The sequence below is a fragment of the Bidens hawaiensis genome, unplaced genomic scaffold (assembly GCF_021521415.1).
Source record: "Bidens hawaiensis isolate Kalapana, Puna unplaced genomic scaffold, B.hawaiensis_p1.1 tig00015613_1, whole genome shotgun sequence".
Lineage (NCBI taxonomy): Eukaryota > Viridiplantae > Streptophyta > Magnoliopsida > Asterales > Asteraceae > Bidens > Bidens hawaiensis.
The window spans coordinates 4027-18903 of NW_027492397.1; the positions used below are offsets into that span (position 1 = coordinate 4027).

Genomic DNA, 14877 nt, shown 5'->3' on the forward strand with positions numbered 1-14877 from the left:
ACGGATGCGGGTACAGTGTTAAGGCAAAACCCTTCACATACCTAACACCCGCAGGGAATTGAAGCCAAGAGTAACTTGGCAACCAAGTAACCGTAAGACGGATGCGGGTACAGTGTTAAGGCAAAACCCTTCACATACCTTGCACCCGCAGGGAATTGAAGCCAAGAATACCTTGGCAATCAAGTAACCGTAAGACGGATGCGGGTACAGTGTTAAGGCAAAACCCTTCACATACCTAGCACCCGCAGGGAATTGAAGCCAAGAATAACTTGGCAACCAAGTAACCGTAAGACGGATGCGGGTACAGTGTTAAGGCAAAACCCTTCACATACCTAGCACCCGCAGGGAATTGAAGCCAAGAATACCTCGGCAACCAAGTAACTATAAGACGGGTGCGGGTACAGTGTTAAGGCAAAACCCTTCACATACCTAGCACCCGCAGGGAATGGACGCCAGGAATACCTTGGAAGTAAAGTAACCGTAAGACGAGCGCGGGTACAGTGTTAAGGCAAAACCCTTCACATACCTAGCGCTCCGCAGGGAATTGAAACCAAGAAGGATCTTCTGGGCAATGCTTGCGGAAACGAAAATAACATCCCCGCATAGCGGGAACGTCGAGAACTACGTTGTTTGAAGCTCCAGGATGGAATTGGTGGTTTTAACATAATTGATCACTATGTTCAAAACTACCAAAACCTCATGGAGAATCCTCACAAGTGGGACTCAACGCTCCTGACTTGCGAGGAGGTTACAGACCTACCCGCATCATACCCAAAGATCAAGCAGGAAAGTCGGGAATTTCTGCAAGTGACAAGGACTTCCGCGGGAAGAATCCCCATGGAAAACCTTAAAAAACCCTTTTCAAAACCCTTTGCTTAAGTCCAAAAGTTCACCTCACTTTATTAAACACTCATGAGAAGAACATTGGACTGGGGGGACTTGAAGAGGTAGGTCCCAGCAGAGCCCAGTTGGACCCGCAAGACTCACCTTGAAGAGGGACGTCTGCGCAGAAACCAACTGGATCCGCAGGACCAACCATGCTCAGAGACGTGACGTCCTTACGCGCAGTACGCAAGCTGTTCCCGCAGGAAATGCCTCCCAATGGTGAAGGACTCTGCCTGTTCCCGCAGCTGCGGATACAAGCCATCAGGGAAGGCCACCCGCGCAGCAAGGCTACACGCACAAGGCATTTAGCTCTCAATCACTCAGTGTCACCTGAAGGAATGAGCAAAGCCGGGAACAATCCCGCACAAGGGCGGGAGGGGGAATACTCCCGCCCAAATAAGCCAGTCCGTACGATACGGGAAGATCTTCTGTACTGTACCTGACGAGGTATGGGCAAAAGATCTGACTAAAGATACGACAGCTTATTGACAACAGTATGGCGAGCAGCATGCTCCTGTACTGTATGTCACTATTAGCCGCTGCCTACTCACCAACTCCTGTCATACCACGTGCATAGCCGGCAGTTGGTGGAAAAGGAATAGTACACAGCAGGCCTGGTCACTATCAGCCGCTGCCTACCCACCAACTACCAGCAGGGCACGTGCGTAGGCCACTGTTGGTGGAACAGGAACACTATTGCAGCCGGCCACACCTCCTTGGAAACCTACCTTCGGCTATAAATACCACAAATGGTATGACCATCTCATCTTATCATATCTTAACATATCTCATCATATTATACCTGATATCTGCTCTAGCAATCTCTTAATATACATTTATATTTAAAGAGCAATCTAGTCTGATTCTCACGCCGGAGGGTGGTCACAAGGAGGAACCCCCCCCCCCCTTCTCAGTGACAAGCTCACGGTGTCTGTTTTGCAGGTTATCAGAAGAACCATCTTTACCGGGTCTAACCCCTCGTGGGAAACATCTATCTAACCCCCAGGTTACCCGTAATCTGCCCGGGGTCCGGTTAGTGTTTCTTCAGTATGCTAGTTGTATACTTAGTTGTATACTTATTCCTTGTATTTTCAGCAAATATAATTCAGACCGCACCGCATCAGTTTGGATTGCTGATATTCATAAACGAAGTTGAGTCCTAAGTTCATATTTTTCTTTCTTATGATTGGTTTTCATTCCCATCTTTCATGCCTCTTGGCACTTATAATACATCAGTCAATTTATAGTTTGATGTTCAATTGACAAGTATTCGAATCACAAACATTTTGTAGAAAAAGTTAGAAGATGCTAGGATTTGAGATGAGCAACTCCAAGAACATAATAACAAAGAAAACGTTGCTTCTATTTTTATTTTTATTTATCGAGGCTGCTAATTATATGATAACTTTTCCTTCCCAAGTTTACATTCTTTTGATGCCCAATATCTAAAGATGAACCACTTGACTTAGCCTCGGTTAGGAATTGTATTGATACCAGACTTTGGATTGATTATCGGGTACATGACTTGCCATTATGCGATATATTCCCCAGATTATTCTCAGTTGTAAAGAAAATACCAAGAAAGTAATTCAAAGCATATTTCTCCCCACATTATGGCTGATATGGAAGGCGCAAAATAACAATATCTTAAGAGTAGTTAATCGGCAATCACATCAAAGGTAATAGAAGAGATCAACGATTAGTGTATTTGGTTGGGAGAAAAAATAGGGCAAACTCCTATTGTAATATTTCTATTTATTCTGCTGACATCTATTTGCTGAAAAGACAGTTTCAATTTTGTTTTTTCTTCCTCGTTGCTATTACAATATTTCTTATTGCAAGTTTATACAAAAGGTACAGCTTACAGTTTGATACGTTATGAGATGCACATTTACATGTTTATAAGTTACAAATTTCTTTTATCAGTTACTCGCACACTGAACGCACACTGAACGTTATGCTTAAATGCCCGTCTGGCCTTTTGTTTTCTTGCATGTTGGGTTAGTCAGGACTATTATAGAGCATATAGAGGAGTGATCAAAAGTTGGGGAAAATAACTTATGCACCAATAAATGTCAATTAAAAAGTTGTAATTTATGTCAAAAAAAGAAAAGCTGAATTTAGTGCTGATAGACAAAATTGTTTAAAATATATCTTTCAAGTTCTTCTCTTTTCACTGGATTACCGATGGACGACCATGAATTGCACCCACCCTATCCACTCTCCAGAGACGGAACACGCCCACATCTGGTGCACTTTTGACTCTCAAGAGTCAAGTACACAGATATATGTTCTCTAGAGTTGGCAATATAGACCGCGACTACACTTATGGCAGTACACATTAATGGAGTGAATTAGAAAAGTTTAGTTCCTTAACATATAAAGCACAGGCCCAAGGTTCTAAAGCAACATATTAACATGGTAACATTTACGCATTTAAATCCAAATCACCATATCCAAAACTAAAAGTAGAATGAAAAAGATACAAAACTACTGTATCCATGTACACTATTGCACATACAGCACGCATGCATATTTTCTTATTCTGTGTCCCCAATAACCATAAACCCGTATCGTATTAATTAACAAAACTGAAAGATACACCATGACATACGCAACGGGTATATCCTAGGTTCAGATTTGGCCTATATAGATGACTTTCGAGAGTCTTAACTTCTTAACGTATACCTGTCCCATTTTCATCTTGTCGCCCCGTTCCCCTTTTCTTGTAACCTCCCATAAGATCTTTGTTCCGTTTGTAATTTCTTGATTCAGATGTTATGGTCACTGCTTTTGTCACCTGCATTGCTTCTTTTTGTAATTAGGGTTGGCAGGTAATTCGTGAATCGTTACATTATGATAAAAACATGCTATAACTCTAGAAAATGTAATACCTTTTGCGTTTCGTTTTCAAGACGGTAGAAGAAGATGGATTGCTGTGCCAATTTCGTTTCCGTTGATTAATAAACCAGTTGTTTATCTGCTTTAACTGCAGGCCTGTTTCTTGCACTAATCTTGCCTTATCTTCTTCCTATGAATCAAAGTAATTCAGTAACTTTTTAGCTTGTCACCCAAGATATGTAAGAAGGGTAGCAAACCATCTTTTAAAAAAGTAAAACATGTAGTATAATGCTTTCGGAGTTGACCAGTGAGTCTGATGTACATGTAAAGTTCATAAACGTGTGTACAACTTTTGAATTATTAAGTCAACGCAGGGGTTTCCATTGTGTTGGATTGACGGGTTGGGAGTTAAAACTGTTCAACCCGAACATGACCCATATTATTATGGAAAATTTCCCAAAATAAACATATGAATGGTCAATTGTCGAACAACAAATATTAAATTTTCAATTCCCAAGATAAACAGGTATTCATAGTGCGAAAATGTGTGCGTGGAGATCTTTATGTGATAACATACTCCATGTGGACGCTAGAGACTTGGCATGTGTAAACTTAACGCGGACCGTACAAACCTTAGTGTGGTGGCTGTATATATCTTAGCGCGTCCCACGCAAAGAAATCAATTGTCGTTGGCAGGATGCACTAAGATAGTAAAACTTTGTGCATCCTACACAAAGATTTACTAAGATAGTAAAACTTTGTGCATCCTACACAAAGATTTGTACAATCACCACTAAGATCACACGTATCGAGTCTCTATGGTGTCCACGAGGAATGAGTTTTGCACAAAGATCTTCACGTAACCAACATTTTAACGCTAGAGAACATGTTTGCTTTGGGAAATTTGAAAAGTAAACGTTTATTTTGGAAAAACTGACTATTCATATATTTATTTTTGAGAAATTTCCCCATTCTTATTTGTGTCAAAAAAATCAGCCCTAGCCCACACACACTTAAAATCATGTAACCAAACGCAACGCATTTAACTCATATATAAATGTGTCAAACAGGTGGCGGATAACAATCAAGTTGTAAGCGTGTTAATCAGGTTAAATAAAGCCAATATTTATGAAAATATAATTTATATTTATAACAAATTTATTTTGGTAATTTGCTTTGTTGTCCGTTTTCATGATAAAAGACTCTTAGATTTGCTCATTACATAGATTTTGGGTGGCCATATTTAAAAGATGTGGATGAAGTAAAACTCACGGTAGGGTATGGCCATCTGGCATGTGATTGCCACCATGATTTCAAAACCGACGTCGTATCTCCAGGCAGTTTTCCAGCTCTTCTTTTACGCAATATCTCTTCCCTAATGTCCACAATCTTCTCCTTGTAACCCTATTAACAAACACCACAACAAAACCAATAATAAACATTTTAAAATGTTAAAAATAATTAACATGTTAAATATGATTATTAAAAAAAACCCGACCTGTTTCAACTCATGTTTTAGCTCTTGCCTCACCCGCTCCATTAAAGATCTCTCGCTCTCAGTCGGGACAAGAGGCCCGAATCCCATGCTATCATGTCCATCAAAGCTCCCATCAAACATATTCGCATCACTGTCCACTTGATCTTCTTCGTCATCCGACATTGTTGCACCCGTCCCTTCACCAGGCGACACCCCTGACCCCACAACCAACACGTAAAAACCTTAAAACCTCCATCCTTAACACTAGCATTAAACAAATTAAATGAAGATGCATACAAAGTTACAAAACCTGTTAAGCTTTGTAATGACTGCTCGATTTCCCAACATGCCATTACTGCTTCCATCGCGTGTACACGAACGTGTTGTTGCAGTTGTTCTTTGAAAGAACATAGCAACAGAACATAATGAGTCTGCATTAGGACACAAAATAATCAAATAAAAAGGTTTAAACTTTTTGAATAATCATAATAACTTAATCATAATAATATTAATGATAGGGATATACTTGAAACCGAAAAAACCAATCCAAAACCGGAAACACCAATCCGATATAACCGAAATGAAACAAGAACCGTTAGTTTGGCTTCATGTTTAAGTTAAAAAAAGATCAAACTTTCGGTCCGGATTCGGTTTTACATGTAATTAAAACCGAACCGAGCTTAAAGATTTTCAAGGTTTATTTTGAATTTTATGTAATTTATAAAAATTTAATATATAGTTTAACTTAAATATTTTAACCCATATGTAAAATAATTAAATTAATTATTAGGTAAAAAAAATTTAGACCTACATGCATTATTTTTTGCCAATTTTACTTTTCGGTCCAAAATTTTCAAACTCAAATAACAAAATTAAAACTTAACCAAACTCAATTAAAATAGCGAAACTGCACAGATTTCAAAAACTCAAAAAATTAAATTTCGGTTTTTGCTTTGGTTTTAGCCCAAAACCGATCCAAGAAACAGTGCAAGTCGCTAAATTAATTAAGTCTCAATATTATGCTTATACCATGAACTGATCAAGCTCCTTATCATCACCAATATTACCCTGACCAGCAAGACCAGAATACTTCGTTACCACATTCTGCGACTGTGCCAGCTGCGTGTCAATTCTCGGTAGCTGATCCACGGGAGTCGCAATTCGCAAACACGACACATGAGCTGATAACAACTGCTCGTAAAGCGGGTGTGATAACACCTCTGCTTTGTACCGAGCATTTTGCCAGTTTACGGCTTCACCGGCTACCTCGGTGTCCGCTAGCTCACCGCCATTATTATTATTATTGTCCACCTGTAAACATAGTCACAAGAATCATCAAAGTCTAAACCTATGTAGGGCACGTTGCTCGAAGTGTTATTACTATTCAAACGCTAAAACCTATGACTGGTAACAGGTCAAAAACTGTACCAAGATGTAGGTCAAACTGGTTTTATAAGTACCGTAATCTGATTTGCAAATCCCTAGGTTTATTAAGAAATTATTATCGATAATCGCATCGACAGTAAAACAGAGCATTTGCAAAATAATAAAATAAAAAATTATGGTAGGCTACGAAGCTAACGGAATAGACTAGAGTTTCGGAGGCAGTTAAAAAAAATATTAAGAAGGTGTTTTGGTCCTTTGGATTTCCTATTTTATATTCTTATAATCTTTCTCATAAGTTAATAAGTTATAATTTTTGTAACTTATTATCTTCTTACAATAACCACACAATACGACATTTTTTTACTTTCTCAAAAGTTAGTAAGTCATAAATTGCTTATATAAGCAATCCCAAAACACTGATAACAAAAGAAAAAAAAAAACTAGACCACCTAATCTTGTTTTACACGATTAAAAAACACACTTTGGGGTGTTTGGCCTAGCTTTTTATTTTTTAGCTTATGCTTATATTTTAAAGTAGCTTATAGCTTATTTTCTATTATTTGATAAGCTCTTTTAAGTGCTTGAATTAGCTTATATTCTACAAGCTGCTAAACTCACAATAAGTAGTTAAATCTACCATTTTTTAATTTGCTATAGTAACAAGTTGCTTTAATAATTACTAGTCCATCATCACTTGAGGGCGAATGTGTAACTTACACCCTTACACAAATAAACTTCTTAAATAAGCAAAAAAAACCATCTTCAAATAAAGTTTTTCAAATTAGCTTATATAACCTAATAAGCATAAGCTTAAAAAGCCAAATCAAACACAAAAAAAAAACTAAAAAAGCTAGGCCAAACAACCAAGATGAAAATTTTGAAAAATAAAAATGAAAATTTTGAACAAAGCGGTCGTTTGAACAATATCAACACTTAGATAGCAAATTTAATAAAAAAAATATCTTGAAAATTATTGGACATAACGGCCGTTTAAACAATATCCGAACAACTATTCTAACCATGGACGGACAACTTTGAAAAGAAAACTATTGATTAGAAAAGCCGTTTACACAATATGTGGATAACCGTGACTAGACGGCTGTCAGAAACGGTGTGAGATTAAAAGTCAAAAGGTGTCGGTACATGTAAGAACTAAAACCGTTGAAAATTGATTGAAATATTTTGAGGGTATGTAACCTGGCCACCAGCGACGATGTTTCTTGACTGATTATTCAAATCCGGCGAATCATGTGACGACATGGCAGCCGCAGCGATAATCGAATCACTGGAAACTTGCGAAACGATGTCGTCTCCTCTAACATCACTAACGTTCCTCTGCAACATCGATCTCGATAGCCACTGGTTGTTGTTGTTGTTACTATTAATATTATTATTATTATTCCCAGTGTGATGATGATGGTGAGAAGATGTTGTCACACCAGACTCCGAATTATTATTCGTTTGCAAGTTTAGAAAATTATTATTATTATTACTATTAATACTACTGTCATCGGTGGGCCCACCCCCGAACTGGCCCTGCTGCCGGAGGATGGCGCTGTTAAGCCAGTGGTCTTTTCCGGCAGCACGGGAAGAGGGGGAGGGCTGCCCACCGATGGCGAGGTTGTGGTTGTGGTTGTGGTCGGGTAATATTGTACGAAAGACGGAAATGTTGTCGGTATCGGTGAAATGTTGTTGTAGGGCCATCTCTTGTGAGAGATGGTTAGGATGAAACGCCATTGAAGAGAATTGTGGAGTAAAGATTGAATAATATGAAACTGAGTAGGTTTTTATAGGTTAAATGGAGGGTACAATTGCAGGAGTGGATGAAAGAGCAGAAGAAAGTGACATAGTTGGAAATTTTGGAGGGGAATGAAATAAAAGTAACCACAAAAAACTAATTATATTTGTTTTTGAGGTGTCCACTGTTTTTTTTCTTTTATTATTATTAGATAATAGATAATATATTTAATTATGTTCATATCGAAAATTGATAAAATATCATAATTCTTTCACACCGTGACCATATGAAACATGATTTTGGTTTGGGTAATATACCTTATTTAAACCACTGAATAATTCATAAATGTCGGCAAATTCATCCTAGAAAAAGATGGTGGTAATTTGTGTGGGGATTGAATATAGGCTATATGTAGTGGAAGGACTATATTCGAAAGTGTTTTAATATGTGGCGTCACATTAGCAGAGTGGACGATTTTTATTTTAGGGTGTAGCGGTTTGTAGCTTAATATTGCTATGTCACATCGTCACGTCATTTTTTTTCTTTTTATAATTAAAGTAAACAATAAAACTTAATTAAATTAAATAAACAAATAAAAATACAAAAAAAATTAAAGAACTAAAGAACCAATGTTAAAATAAAAAAAAATACATAACAAAATTAGAAAAAAAAAACATTAAACATATATTTTCCGTATTTTTTGTGTTCGTTTTTCTTCTAATTCTACGGCCACTTTGGTTTCACCGATTGAACGAAGGAACTGGATGTCTCCTTCCATTTTCCGCAATGCATATGAATGGCAAACCGTGCATTGGCTTCGGTATTAGCACAGATGGTAGCGTGACGGTCCAGACTCGCGATCTCAAAACTGTCGAACATATCTCGTATTCACTCCACGTCTTCACGGGTCCCCTCCTTGGGTTGTGTCGACGACGAACCCTCCACATTTCCCCCTGTTTTACTTCGTCTCCCCGGGGGTCGAGGCAACTCTTGTATGTCGTTGTCCTCTAAATTAACTTCGTTTTCGTCAACGAGATCAAAGTTACGAGCATCAAAGCCAAATACGAGTGTGCTCGGATTTGTGAAAACGAGGTCTTCGACCTTTTTTACGGTCGGGATATGTAAGGCCCCGAGCCCGGTGCTGAACATTATCGTTGGATTTACTCATAAATACAGTTCCAAATATCATAGTGAATTAAAAATTTTCGCGGAATATTAAAAGGTCTACCATTCATTACAAATTTTCAAATCTTATCTTTAAACATAACTTAAACATCATAAATAAAGCATCATAACAATCCCTCTTCATATGTCAGTGTCTTCAGTTCATGCCAAGTATATATCTCAACTCAATAGCTTTAACCTATTCGTCTGCGTGCATACTAAAAGTTAGCTACGCTGAGTGAGTTCTAGTTAATCAAGCAACATTCATTTCATTCACATACATACTTATATGTATTTGGAGACACATATTGGTTACTTAACATGCTTATACTTCGTTCATACATGCATGCATACATACATTCATACTTTATACTTCGTACTTACATTCTTTCATACTTTCATACTTCTTTGTTTAGTCTACTAATACGTACATATCTATCTCTATGTTTTAAAGAGCATTTCGCCCTACATACCTCAGATATTATTAAGGTTTAGTGCCCTTTATCCTCGGATATTATTAGGGACCGGTGCCCTTAATCCTCGGATATTGTTAGGGTAAGGTGCCCTCCTTTTCGTACCATACAATCGCATACATCGGATATTATTAGGGCTTGGTGCCCTTCTTTCCATACAACCATACAATTGCATACCTCAGATATTATTAGGGTCTGGTGCCATTCTTTCCATACAAACATACAACCATACATTCATTCCTATATATATATATATATATATATATATATATATATATATATATATATAATCACATATTCTTAACCTTTATATACACATACAACATTCACATATCATACACTTACTATATAAGTGAGTGTATTAACCTTTCACATAGAGTATACACACATTCCCAAAAACATAACAGAGAAAAGAGGCTAGAAACTCACATGAATCATGTTTCTTTATGAGTTATTGGCCACCCATCTTCTCAGCTGTGCACGACTAGCTGTTTATCAATTTACAAACATCACTTAACTACCCTAACCAGATCATTTTTCTAGATTAGTGAAACCCCGAGCTAACGGGTGTCACACCCCAACCTACAGTGGAAATCCCGGGGCGTGAGCTGATTGCTTACAGCTCTCAAGATACTATCATGCAATATTAAAGATGACAATATCTATTAAATTTAATTAAATAATCAAATACATCAAAGTAAACAAAGTACATAATTTAGCAATAAAGCAAGTAAAACAAAATCCAAAATTTAATTCTTGTATCTTATTCTCTAGCATGCAACCTTAAGTTTCTTCAAATCAATCTTGATAATCATAACATACGACAACCTGCATATGCGTTAAAAATACAATAATTTTGTCAACACTAGGTTGAGTGAGTAAAACACCAGATTTTGTGAGTATATAATAATAAATAAAAGAGCAAACTATGTCAAGTGAGATAAGAAATTTAATCAAATGAGCAAGTAAATATGCTGTTGGTAAGCTCGATGCCAGATGAACTGGAGATGGCTAACACGACGGGCGTATGATCATACTAGTCTGAGAATATGTTGGACCTCTTTGAAATGTATTCAAGTAAAGGATATAAACATATAACACGTTAGGCACAAATTGTTAAACACACATGACTTAACCGTTGCAAGTTTGAGTATTAAATAATAGTAAAATATCTACGAATGCATATATTCCTCAAAACAGTATAATATGAGTAAAAAGAGGGGAATGAGATACTCACCTGATCAAATAAGCAAAGCTGGAATGAATACGAAAAGAAAAAGATAAAACACGCTCTTCGGGAATTACAGACGAGAATCATAATTATAATAATGGAGGAAATAAATATGGATTGATAACAAAACTAAAACAAAATAGAGATTCGGGATTTGATGATCGAGTGTGCTTTTACGAGAATTAATTATTACATAAATTTATTAATATAGTAAATAGTATATTAATAAAATATTTAAATAAATATATATAAAAATGTTGGACAAATTATAATAAGAGATTTTGTTTTAAATGTTTAATTTAAACTAAAAATATATTTTTATTATTAATAAAGATTTCTTTTAAAAATTAACATTGTAAATAGTAGATAATAATAAAATACAATCTTTTATAGAATATTTGTAACTATATCTTAATATATTGATTGACAAGATTATATTAAATATATATTTTAGATTAAAACTCTTTTTAAATATTAAAACCTTTACATATTTTTAATAAACTATTACATGTACACACACACACACACACACACACACATATATATATATATATATATATATATATATATTGTAACATCCTATTTTCGATAATAATAAATAAAAGGAATCGTGTTTGTTTAAAAGTGTGTTAATATTTAATTTTGTTAAATAAAATAAAAGAGTATGGACTTGGTTAATGAAAGATGGAATAAGGGATGGTGATGGGTCTTAGGTCCATGGGCTTAAGGGAGTATAAATACTCCTTAAACCTCCCTAAAACCCTCATTCTTATCTTCTAGCCTCCCTACACACTCAAAAACACACACAAACACTCTCTAATTTCACAGCTCAAGATCAAAATCCAAAACCGAGCCTAGTTCGTGATAGATCTTGATTATACAAGCGAGACACAAGTCCATAGTTGCACATCGAAGCTAACTATAGCCTAAAAACGTAAAAATGTACGTTCTTTTCGCCTAAAGATTATGTTTTTAAGGACGGTTTGCCCTAAGACTTAGCCCTAAGGCAAATCGGGTATTATTGTACCATAAAAATATAAACTTAATGTTAAAATTGGACTTATTGAACCCGTGAGTAAGAACGGTTCAAGTAGAAACCCTAAATCTAGCTTAAACGGGTTCGAAATCAATAAAGGTGTAACTTTATTGATAAGTAAGCTAGATCTTGATCTAGAATAGAAAGGATCATGTTTAAAAGATAAAGAACACAAAAATATGGATGTGGATGTTAGATTATGAAGTGAAAATGATAAATATGGTATTTAATACCCTACAGTAGGTATATTCGAATAGAATACTCCAGACTTAGAAATTAATTCCATTCAAAACGAATACCCTATTCAAATAGAATACTCCAGACTTAGAAATTAATTCCATTCAAATGGAATACCCTATTCGAAAAGAATACTCCAGACTTAGAAATTAATTCCATCCAAATGGAATACCATATTCGAATAGAATACTCCAGACTTAGAAATTATTCCCTTCAAATGTAATACCCTATTCGAATAGAATACTCCAGACTTAGAAATTAATTCTATTCAAATGGAATACCCATTCGAATAGAATGTCCATTAGAATAGAATACTCCATTCAAATGGAATACCCATTCGAATATAATGCCCATTCGAATAGAATCATCCATTAGAATAGAATACTCCATTCAAATGGAACACTCATTCGAATAGAATACTTCAGACTTAGAAGTTTTAGGAGGAAACTTAAATGATGTGTAAAAGGTTAGTGATTTCTATCTGTAATTATCATACAGTTAGCCGTGCTCAATTAAAGAAGGGGATTACTATAAACTCGAAAAGAAACAGGATACATGTGAGTTTCTAGCCCCATTTTCTTGTTATGTTTTTGGGGCTGTGTGCATACTCGATGTGAATAGTTAATACACTTACCTTAAGTAGTAAGTGTATGATATATAAATATGTATGAATGGTATATATGTATGAGGTGTGTAATATATGAATGAATTGTCACACCCCGACCAAAGGCGGCGAAATATGCCGGGATGCAACGGATTGCCCAAAACACAAGACACTATTAAAGTAACAATATTTATTCAACTCATTTATTTCATAAATCATAAAATAACACATCTTGTTCATACAAACAAATTGAATACATGTAAACAAATATATTGTTCGTTTTACTGATATCCTAATAGTCTTGATAACGTTTTTCGTCAAGTTTTTGAGTCAACCAAAGTCAAACCTGTAACATTTCATAAAATAAAGTTTGTCAACACAAAGGTTGGTGAGAAATTCATAAGTTTAGAGCATATGATATATATTAAGGAAAATCCACAAAACTAGTATACGAAACAATAAATAAAAGGTATAAACTTGGATAAAATAGTTATCGCTAAACAAGTTAGCGACACCTAACTATAACGGATGCCAAATAGTCTAGGATTTTATAGTTATCGTTAATTGCATTACGTTAACAACACCTTGCCATAAGGGGTTGCCAAATGGTTTAGGATTTATAGTTCCACCATCCAAAAGCGATAAACACATAGACATTTAAGCATAGAACACTAAATCGAGAAATTATTCAAGTAAAGTATACAATAACGTTTGTGGTTTAAGATTCATGTAAATAAAGCATTTAGTTTGATAAGTATGAAATGTCACCCCAAAAAAAGATGGAAAATGGAGTATGAAAGTACTCATGTTCAAGTATAAAACTTGATCGGCAAAAGATAAATAACCGGGTGGATGGAGTTTAACGGTAAAGTCTAGGTGAAAGGAAGTCTTGAATTAAAAAGGTTTTCTTGAAGGTCTTTAAATAAAATAAATGTTGAGAAATATAAACGATTAAAGTTTAAGGTTTAAAATGTAAATATTTATGAATTTTTAATAATAACCCTTTAAAAATGTAAGTTTGCTCGAAACCGGGTTAAAGTATCTAACCTTAATATTTACTCAACCTATGTTAAGTAATAACGTGGGTAAAAATGCAAGAATGCAAGTCCCTTTGGAATAAAGATACTAAAACGGTTTTAACGAGTGTTTCGGGTTGTTGGTTCGGGTCTTGATAATTGGTCAAACCCAAAGTCAACTTCCCAAAATAATGAATGTTATGAGATAACTCAATAAAATTTAATAAGACTTAACCAGGTATATAGTTCTATTGTTTTAGAACTAATAACGTTTGTTAAGCGAGTTTTCAGTTTTGTCGGTCCAAACTTTGTTATAAGATCAAGTTGGATCCAACATTTCCAAGTACTTAAGAAAATAATTAAAATCAGTTTGTAAACTATTTTTAAAGAAATATACGAGCCTTGATAGCTAAAAACACACTTGTGTGTCTTAAGCGAGTAAAAATCGGATCGGTTCGGTTTCCATCTCACAACAAGTTCATAGATGGATTCCACATACCCATATATCATAGATCTTATATAATAATGTACAAATGAAAATATTTAAATTCTACAACTAAAAAGTCAACAACAAGTCTTTTTAACAAAAGTTCGGTTTGGTTTGGTTTCCATCTCACAATGAGTTCATAGATGGTCTCCACATACCCAAGACTTGTACATGTGACTAACAAACTAAAATGAGCATAAGTTAAGCATGGTTAGTAAGCAATAATAAAGTTAGATAAGTATATATATATATATCAAGAACACGAAGTTCTCCATGAAGCCATGCCTTACAAGGTCCGAAAC

At 35.4% G+C, this 14877-nt stretch overlaps 1 protein-coding gene across 3 annotated transcripts; it reads right to left on the reverse strand.

Annotated features, from left to right (window-relative positions):
• Positions 1-3354: 3354 nt before the first annotated feature.
• Positions 3355-8538, reverse strand: LOC143549506 (homeobox protein knotted-1-like 2). 3 transcript variants are annotated; one of them, XM_077040406.1, is made up of 7 exons: positions 7787-8538; positions 6233-6514; positions 5514-5634; positions 5225-5418; positions 4999-5130; positions 3780-3916; positions 3355-3685 (listed from the first exon to the last, which is right to left on the reverse strand). In XM_077040406.1, exons 1-7 carry the CDS (start codon positions 8324-8326, stop codon positions 3682-3684), a joined length of 1410 nt encoding a protein of 469 aa, XP_076896521.1. In that variant the 5' UTR covers positions 8327-8538; the 3' UTR covers positions 3355-3681. The 3 variants fall into 3 exon arrangements, with proteins under 3 accessions (XP_076896521.1, XP_076896520.1, XP_076896519.1); XM_077040405.1 differs by having other exon boundaries at positions 3355-3693; XM_077040404.1 differs by having other exon boundaries at positions 3355-3696.
• Between the last annotated feature and the right edge of the window lie 6339 nt (positions 8539-14877).

What these genes read in the sequence shown, in the direction of transcription:
- LOC143549506 (XM_077040404.1), bottom strand. Translation starts at nt 8,326, where the DNA reads ATGGCGTTTCATCCTAACCATCTCTCACAAGAGATGGCCCTACAACAA. An exon ending in GTCATTACAAAGCTTAACAG is followed by an intron (nt 5,419 to 5,513) that starts GTTTTGTAACTT and finishes TTGTGGGGTCAG; the next exon opens with GGGTGTCGCCTGGTGAAGGG. An exon ending in TTGAAAACGAAACGCAAAAG is followed by an intron (nt 3,697 to 3,779) that starts GTATTACATTTT and finishes AATTACAAAAAG; the next exon opens with AAGCAATGCAGGTGACAAAA.